Below are 10,136 nucleotides of genomic sequence, written 5' to 3'. Positions count from 1 at the left end.
TTGGTTACTGACATGTGTTTTGAGTAGAGTATTAAAGTAATCCTGTGTGTAATTTTGGTTCATTTTGATTGACACTATTTTAAGATATGACCTTGTGATTCACAAGTTGTAAAAAATTATAAGTTTCTTTTTGAGCTCAGTTTATATCCTATATGGTTTATCAACTTTTTCAAGGCTGACTACATTTCAAACATGAGAATGCAAATTTTAATGTATAAGTTACATGTAATGCTCTTGCATATTAGCAAATTTAGGTATGGCAAATGGAGCATGTATAAATTGCAAATGCTTATAAGGTCTGCATCTGCTGTTTTAATTAAACGGACAAACAGTTCATTTTACAATAATTTATGTGTGTCGTAGTCTTCCTTTACATTGTTCATAATCTCTCAATAAGTATCATGATAAAAACATTATACAATATACAATTCATAGCAATTCCACATTTAAAATGAAAAATATCAATTCCTTTAAAAAAATTGTTTTCCAAGAGCAGGCTTTCAGCTTGTTTCCACCATATTCATATATCTAAATACAACTATATACATTAATGAAAGTATTAGTATTCGTATCACCAGAGTGCACGGCCACAAGATGTGTTATAATTGGTTGAATCAGTGTATACTATGAGAAAATGAATTCAACTTTGTCTACTGTAGATTTTCCATACACCTTGGAGCAACCAACATTGTTCTCTCCCAGGCGTGTGAGAGATTGTTTCTGAACCCTCCACTATGGTTGAGGGATGGTTGTTCTGCCTGGACCCAGATGGCTTCTTTTACTCCACGTTCGTACCATCATGCTTCATGGTCCAAGTTGCTCCAAGGTATGTGGAAAATCTGGTAGACAAGATTTAATTCCTTCTCCGTTTCTGATTCCCAGATGATTGAGAGTATTCACAACAGTGTATGCCACATATTATTGGCAAAATATCTAATTCTTGATCATGAGAGGATACCCCGTCTGTGTACTGTTGCGTTAGCGTACTTTTCTTTGAACAACAAGATCGCGCAACCAAAGACCATGATTGGTCAATTCTCAAAACATGTGCTTGCGCCGTAAGCATGTGATCTTTGCATAGTATGCTCGACACAATATCTGTGCATATGCAAGTTGGCTCTCATGATCGAGAATTAGATATTTTGCCTATAATACTCCATTATGAAATCTGGATTGATCCGCATCCATTTCAGAATGATTTGGATCCACATTGAGGTATGAACTGTGCACTTGGTGATCAAGATACTCTCACTTTGTTGTCAAGTTTAAACATCTTAAAATAAATGTTTTATTTGTCTTAATGCCCTATAACCATGCAAATTTGAACAGCATATTCGAAAAAGGAAAATACGTATAGTAATGGTAGTTGCAGGCCTCTAGAGCAACAATATTAATGCAATCACCTCCTAAACTTGATCCACACAGAAAATCATGAAATTAATATCAAATTCAACAAAAATTTCAATAATAATAATAATAAATAAATAAAAAAGCTACATTTCACAAAAATATTTCAATGCTAAAACAGGTATGACATATTACAAATTGGTAATAACAATGAGTCATATAAAGATTTGTTTTGTATATACAATATACAAGAAGACTACGGTATGAATCATGCAATCTTCTTTCCATAATACAGTGAGTTCACAAAATAAAATCGTATTGACATTATTGTGATGGAAATCAATTTTACATCATCACATTTATCATAGAGTCTAGTTGATCAGGGAATACTCTTGTTGATATAATTAGGTAGAAGCATGAATGATTACTTTCAAACAATTTTTATGACAAGGCATATCTAGGCATTACAAGTATGAAACTATTATCTTGTAGCGACTGCCGACAGGTTTGCACCCATATAGCTATCAACCTCCTTGCTGAAGCTGACCTAAGGTCTGATAGCAAGGATATGCGCAGGCCCGGAGAGCATTCCACATGGAGGCTGTGGATGGTACAAAATATCTTTATGACTGATAACATTTGATCATGGTATCTGGACAGCATGGGATTTTACAGGCTACGACCTGGGTGTGTTTGCCATTAGCTACCACGATTTTTTTCGTTGCCTAAGACTTCAAAATTCATGAATGAACTGACCATTCATTAACTGGCACATTCAAAACATGCCATGGGACATGGTAAACTTAAGAATGCAAGATTAAATTATAGAAGATGCAGTTTTCCATGAGGTAGTCACAAATCAGAAATCACATGCAAGGTTTTGACAAAAACCAATTTATATGTTTGCTTTGTGTTCATTCAGGATTGCTCTACATGCATTCCTCTTGTCCAGTACCATAAGTTGGAACATGGCTGTCTAAAATAGTGAACCAAAATGACTTTATTTAACTGCTTCACCTGGATGACCTAGTATCACTCAAGTTAGTACATACAAGAGTTGCTTCATACTTAAATAGTCCATTTCAAATTTTGCCATAGGTAATTTCATTCCATAATTAGCGGTTCGCATTAGCAATATTATGGCATTGTAAAATATCATGGTTTGTTTGACACACTGTATAATATTCATGATAACTGGAATTAATTTGTAAAACAATGTTTAAAGTTTTAGAAACAATGGAATTCAATTCATTTAGCATTCAAAGAGACAGAATAAGCTCATGGTATTTTTCAGTTCTTAATCTTAACAACATATTTTAAACAGTACAAACAAAATATTTATATCATAACTGTTCAAGTCATATTTCTACACAGCCAAGCACCCCACTATTAACATTTAACACTTTACACACAGTTTGGGTCCCTTCAATAATATATATTTCATCACTTATATTAGTATATTAGTCATATTTTCATTCCAGCAAGAGGTGTCAAGTTGTCCACACTCTATTTAAAATCCACACTTCCCCTGTGGAAGATGTTAGAAAATCCTCCCAAGGGATGCATAAATTTCATATGGAACAAACACATTAGGCAGCTCCATTTGAATTTCATATATCCTCTGACAAAGATTCAACCCGAATCTGTCACAGAGGGAGGGTGAGTTTCAAAAAGAGCTGCTTAATGTGCTCATTCCATTTGAAATTCATACTCCCCAGTGGAAGATATTTCCCAAATTTTCCACAGGGGGAGTGTGGACTTTAAATGGATTAGCCCATTGAGAATACAGACGTACAACAATTCTTAAGCGATGGAAACAATGTCTGGTGTGTTATTTCGCAATTGTCAAATCCACTAGACTGGTCATGTGATCTCAGACGGATGCATACAATACCTTTTGACATGACCAGACTCGCATGACCATTGATCAATTATTTTGATCACTGATTGAGGACTGACCAACACCACGTATGTTGCCCAGCATAACGACTTCTATAGATATTTATACAGCTTTATTCACCAAGCTATAGACCACTTGACATCATTGTTTATCAACAAAGGCGAGGGACTGGTCTATCAATATGCTTCAACGAACCGCTGTACTATATGAAATGTTGTGGGTGATTTAAATTACACTTGCCCTGAGCAAACTACGATGCGTACGCACACTGCAGGGCAAAGAACAATGGAAATTGCCATAATTCGCACACATACTGCCAGGCAATGACGTCACATGTCAAGTGGTCTATACAATCCCTCACCAGAATTCATTACCGGCCTACGCTAACTCTTGGCTGTCTTACACAACATACCCTAACAATGCCACAGCACTGTTTCCCTGCAACCAATATGCATAATTCTTACATTCTTCAAATTTATAGTTACACAATATAAATATTAATTGATCTTATACTCTTCATGAAATAAGCACAAGATTTAAGAATTCATCTGATTTTTTTCCACAAAATTTATACTTAAAATCACCAACAGGACATTGTAACATGCAATTTCATTTATAAATGAATGAAACATATATGGCAGTATTTTAGCAAGCATGACCTTTCACCTCTTATTGTGTATCATCAACAGAGGGCGTTAATTATGACTGAATATCGTACAAAACATAAGCCAATCACAACTGAGCTATCACTGTATGTTATTATTTCTTATAATGTAAACATCAATAACGTGATATGTATTTGTATGTTATGAATTGATTATATAATTGTACAAGTGTAAACAGAACATTTTTTATTTAGAACAATCCACTTGGTTATTTTACAAAGGTTCTGTCTATGGTATGGTTGCTTTATACTAGCAAGCATGATTCCTTTCACAAAATTTTGCATACTTTATGCACAAAGTGTGCATTAGGTGTTGCTGTTGATTGTCTGCTCAAGCATTCTGTTAAAATTGGGAGGCAAGATCCGGATCCGCATCAATATGCATGAATGTGCACTTCTGTGATCCGCATCCGTAGCCGTCTACACAGACACATCAAAATGTTTTGCTGAGTTTCTTTTACAAATTAAGTGTACCGGGGTACTGCTAACAAGCTAGCGCGTATCATTTTGCAGACACTTGACGTCACACTAATGCTTAAATAGGACACTTGCAAAACAAAATAATCTGGATATGGCAAACTCATGTGCAGTGTAAGCATGTAGTATGCGCAGTACAAGCAGTGTAGAATATGAAGTATGTATGACTTGTGAGGCGCTCGTGTCATCTGTGTGCTAGGGAAGACCACATTAATCTTGATTTTTGAAATTAAAGCGCATTAATGCGCATCTTGGCAACCGTAGAGTCGCCAGTATTAAGCCCCTCCCAGTTTGCATATACCGACTCTCAGCACATACTCCATGTAGAAGGAATCCTACTTTCTAGCTTAGACACAACATGAAAATCAGTGTCACTTGCAATTTCATTAGAATGGACCTGCAACCTGTGTATATGCACAGGCTTATTTTTCCAAACTGTATATACATGACATTACAGCCTCCTTGTATGTGGTTAAACAAGGGTTTGATTTCACAACGTAGTCACCCAGAATGAGATACATCCATTTTTGAAATTTTCTAATATACATTTTCCAGTAATCAATGATTAAGTAATGACCAAAAGCAACCAAATTCTTCTAAAAGCAGACGACACAACCTCTGTAAATAACCAACAAAGATGACTTTGTTTAACACCACCAAAGTTAATTTTACAATGAAGAAATAATGTGAACTATTCTTGATAGTGAATATATCCTTTTTTACATTATTTTCCAGAATACGCCTCCTTCTATAGTTTGTTTTCAGCAAACTAAGGATATGACAAAATAACGCAGCAAATCAGAAGCATAAAATAATGCTTTATCAATCATTGATTTTCTATATATTGCTTTTTTTGAAAATTCATTTAAAAAGCATATCCTTATACAAAATTTCATTCTTCTATATTCCCCAGAGCAGGATAAACGAAGCTAACAAAGTTGTCCTTCCTTACTCGTGAAAAACAAACTATAGTCCTATAACAATTTTGATGACCACCATGTTTGAAATGTTTCACATTTTTACAACGACATCTACACACATGAGACTTGAAAGCTTCCCTGTGGAGGTGCCGGAGCACCTTCCTGGGAGCTATTCCATGTCTGGTTCTCTTCACTGTCTAAAGTGTACATATTATTAGCCACTGGCTTAGTATTTTCAATACCAGCTGTGGTGTCATTGTCCTGTGGCAACACTCCATTTTCTTGGCTGCCATTCTCTAGCCTATCAACATGTCCATTTTGCATTGTCTCTGCTGTGTTGGTGCCCATGCTTTGTGCATTATTATTCATATTATGTTCATCACACACAGCATGGGTAGGTTTACCGGTTGTACCAGACTGCTTATCTCCTTTGTGCACCGACAGCTTGCCGCTTCCGAGTCTGTACGGAGTACCTCTTCGCCTACCTTTCTTTGTTTCCAGCGGCTCCTCTGCCCGTAACAATGATGTCTCCACGGACCCGCTTTGCTCTGATTGACTATCTTCCGACATTCTGTCATCTGACTGTGAAGCACCAATACTATCGGAGACGCTCTTGTTTAGCTTTCCTCTAATATTTGAATGTTCGTTTTCACATGCGTGTACACCATTCATATCTACGGACCTACAAGAGTCTGGTTTAGCTTTGCTGTTGTTGCCATTGGTGGCCATTTTAACAGCATGACACTGAGGATGAACACTGTCCATCTTTGCAATGCCAGTTTGGACTTTGGCAGATGGTCCAACATCTGGCATGTACACCGCAACTAGTCTTTTCTTAGACCCATGCCCATTTGTTGGCAACGGGAGGGTTTTTGGTCTACGACTATGATCAGACCCGCTGCTGCAATCGCTATCTCCCGATGAAGAATGGTAGCTACCGATACTTCCAATACTGTTCTGTGATGTGGATCGCTCCATTTGAGATTCTGGGTGTGTCGGCTGAGGAGCTGGCTGAGGGGCTGCCGCTGCTGCTGCTGCTGCAGCGGCTCTAGCTTGCTGCCTATGTTTGTTGGTATCAAGTTTGGCTGGGTTGCGTGGTTTCTGGTGGCTTCCCAAGTTATCTGCAAGACTACTGTAGATGTTAGTAGCTCTTGCACGTGCTTCGTTGACTGTCAGGTGTCCCCACATTGGTAAGCTGGTTGGCCTGTTGAGGGAGTTTTGCTGCTTCATTCGACCGCCAAGATTATCTGTCATCTGATCTCTCGCTAAACTAGGCCGCATCTCGTGCATCACAAGGGGCTGACTGGGAGATGTTGTTGGTTCGCTCATCCCGTATCCTTCAGATGTAGATGTTTCACCAGATATGCTGTGAGGTCGACCATATTTCAGATCAGTCGTGAATCTCTCGATACTTTCGTCCGAATTGTGGATATTCTTCGGATCTACCGTCGGGCCCAAAGCCAAGTCAATCAAATTCAGGTCTGATTGATTTGACAAGCTAGTGCTAATTGTATCAGGTGAGAGCAGTCGCTGACGCTCATTCTTCTCTATGGGTCCACCACTGTTCCTACTTGGATAACGCGGGAATTCACCGTTTGCGATTTCAGCGGCGTTCATGGCTTCCATGCAGCTAGGCGGCCTTGCGGTAACTTGTAGGTTGGTTGGGATGTCCACGCGACTGGAAAGCTCAGTGCCATCTCGCATGATGGTCACGTGTGAATCGGTCTCGGAGTAGTTTGGTAGAGTAAGTCCCTGTGAGGTTGGGTTGATGGTTGGGCTGACTGTCTTGTGCTTATCCCACAGAACCATCAGCTCAATGATACGTTCTTCTACGCACAGTGCTGTGAGACGAGCCTCGGCATCATGATCCCAACAATCCTCCATTGTTTCTTTCAGTGACCGTAATGCCTGAAAAGAGGAAAAATAACGATAAATAGATTGTACCGACTCATTAAAGTTGATTCAGTAGTTTTGGGATTTCCATAACAATCATTTGTTTAGCAGTTATGTTTGATAACAAATTTGTACCACAATATTAAAAGTTTCTTCAAGATAACACTCCCAGTGGCGTAGCTAGGGGTTGTGGCGCACAAGGCTAAGGATACATAATGGCGCGCCCCCCCATTCTTGGAACAATTGTGCACGAAAATTTAGGGCCTACCACTAATTAATTTTGGTCATAATTAAGTTGCACATCTGTGTTAAATTGATCTTTCAAATGATTCTGTGCCGAAATGCACGAAAATTTGGACATTCATCATTAGGAGTGGCGCAGAATCGATGCCGAATTGGCCAATTCGGCACCCCCCTAAGGGTGGTGCCAGGGCACTTGCACTTTTATTATTTTAGTAAGCTACTTAGGGCTCTACTTAGGTCGAATATGGTAACAGTCATTTTCACTTGTAACAAACATATAAGAGTTGATTCCCTCAAAAGTATTTTCAAAATAATGGGATCTACACCTCATCAGTAACATACACACAGCCTACACCGAGTATTGAAAAAGTATTTGTATTTTCTTTCATTCCCACTTTCTTAACAATTTGAAAGTTTTACTTGACTTTCAACTGAATGGACTGTTGGACTGACCTTAAGTATACGTGCTGTCACAGATCATATTTTGTGATATCCTATTTGTTACTACAATATTGATAAAACCTGATAGTTAGCAAATGTGCTTACTATCGAGCGCTTTTAAAACATGCAAACATGGAGAGCCCCATCCACAGAAGTTTTAAGGGTTTTAAACAAATCATTGATACACATAGTTTTATACAAACAAGTAAACCTGCAAATGTGTGTCTCAACCCCATTAGCTCAGTTGGTGAAAGCGCCAGACTTTGGTACAATTGCATGTTTTCAAAAGCGCTTGATAGTAAGCACATATGCTAACTATCGAGTTTTTACGGTAGAGTAATATTCATCCCCCACTGTCTATCATACCTGATTATTTTCCTTCCATGCATCTGGGAAGGCTGGCCTCTTCCTGTCTCTAGAAACCAAGATTTGCATCTCTTCAAAGCTAGGATGGCTTCCTACATCATCTTGGTAAGGCATCTTATAGTCACCAATGTCTCCACCTGAAAGAGGTTAAGGAATGAATGGCAACGTCACAGTACTAGCTTATGTTAGCTTAAATGTCATCTATTTTTGTTTGCTTGTCTATATGGACCAATGTCTAAGGGACAAGGTTTGTGTGTTCAAGGTAGCTCACATGCAGTACTTTATTTATACATGGGTATAATTTGTTTGGCTTATAATTGGTGGAAATTATTTGTTTTTGTTACTGTGCACGTCAATTAAGTCCTAACAATTCACACAAGTGTGTGCCAGTCACGCATTACACAATTCACAACTAGCGTAAGTGATACGCCCAAATGTGTGCACGCCATTCTATGAAATGATGATGTATGTATGTAAACTGGCCTCAAAAAGAAACTTATACTTTTTCACAAGGTCATATCTTAAAATCCTCTCCATAAAAATGAACAAAACTTGCACACAGGATTACTTCAATACTCTTCTCTAAACACATGTCAGTAACCAAGCAGTTGTCCAATTGACACAACAACAAAATGCACTGACATGGAAAACCTTTCTGGACCAAAATTCACATCCCAACAGATTTCCTTTGTTGGATTCCAATTATTCGCCTGTGAATGTGGTCCCGGAAGCTGTTCCGTGTCAGTGCATTTTACTGTTATGTCAGTTGGACAACTGCTTGGTTACTGACATGTGTTTAGAGTAGAGTATTGAAGTTATCCTGTGTGTAATTTTTGTTCATGTACTTACTAGGGAATAGATCCTTGCATCTGGTAGCAATCTCCCACAGGCACAATCCCATGGCATATATGTCTACTTGCTTCAATGCCGACTCACAGTCTCTGAGATTCACCGCACCATCTAGGACTTCTGGAGACATGTATCGCACCGTACCAACCTGTTTGGAAAATTGTTAAGATTAATTCATATCATTCTTTTAATGTATTTATCCCTTGGTTTAAAATTTGATTGTTATTCTTGCTATAATGTTTGCTCCCACCTGTTCATCATAAGGACGGCAAACTATAGAACAGGTGTTGTCACACAAAGGCTTTTGATTAATGCAGTTTTCATAGTGTCATACCGCTGCCACTGAGTGGCGTACTGCTTGGAGATAAAATGAATGCACCAAGCAGCACATTGCTCAGCAGCATGATCAGGAAACTAGTGTTGTTACCATCTGCTGGTCAAAAATTGTGACCCGTGGCAAGCGTCACAAGTGGCCACGCTCAACAATTTCCGTTTTGGGCAAAGCAAGTGGTGGAGTGCTTGATGCATCAGCATAACCCTGCTTGCTGCTGGTCAACGCTGGTAGCATTTGCACAGACACTACCAGCATTTGCCAGGAATTGCTAGATTCTTGCAAATTACACATAAAATATATACAAAGAATATACTTACATCAGTGATGGTGCTAGGGTCACCATCTCCGTCCCTGACAACTTGTGCACCCGCAACCTTCATGGAGAATCCAAAGTCTCCCAGAACACATACTTGGTCTGATTTCACCAGGATGTTACGGCTGTTCAAATCACGATGTACTACTGCTGGACGTGAGCTCCCTGTGGGGCAAGATGGAACAAATTGGAAAATAAATTAAGTTTTACTTGGGAATCAAGAAATTGGTTGCTATATATCTGTTGTGCCCAGTAAACTAGTGTGCATTTGTAATTTAATCTTATTTCATTCTCAGCCACCGAATTAATATGGAAACCAAGACTCCCTATACCGCCACCTGTAATAGTTGATTTAGTTGTATGGGTTGATTTTCTCCCAGGTTTTTGGC

At 38.6% G+C, this 10,136-nt stretch overlaps 1 protein-coding gene across 3 annotated transcripts in view; it reads right to left on the bottom strand.

Moving 5' to 3' along the window:
• Positions 1-2,237: 2,237 nt before the first annotated feature.
• Positions 2,238-10,136, bottom strand: part of LOC140143127 (bone morphogenetic protein receptor type-2-like) — a 129,373-nt gene continuing 121,474 nt past the window's right edge. For all 3 annotated transcript variants that reach the window (XM_072165182.1, XM_072165183.1, XM_072165184.1), the window contains 4 exons: positions 9,752-9,912; positions 9,101-9,248; positions 8,252-8,388; positions 2,238-7,216 (listed from right to left, as the gene is read on the bottom strand). In XM_072165182.1, coding sequence (XP_072021283.1) covers positions 5,420-7,216; positions 8,252-8,388; positions 9,101-9,248; positions 9,752-9,912 — 2,243 coding nt within the window. In that variant the 3' untranslated portion in view covers positions 2,238-5,419. The remainder of the gene's footprint in view (positions 7,217-8,251; positions 8,389-9,100; positions 9,249-9,751; positions 9,913-10,136) is intronic.

This window comes from Amphiura filiformis, chromosome 20 (genome assembly GCF_039555335.1).
Source record: "Amphiura filiformis chromosome 20, Afil_fr2py, whole genome shotgun sequence".
Classification (NCBI taxonomy): Eukaryota; Metazoa; Echinodermata; class Ophiuroidea; order Amphilepidida; family Amphiuridae; genus Amphiura; species Amphiura filiformis.
The sequence above is the reverse complement of the archived record's forward strand: the minus strand, read 5'-3'. Positions and strand labels throughout refer to the sequence as shown.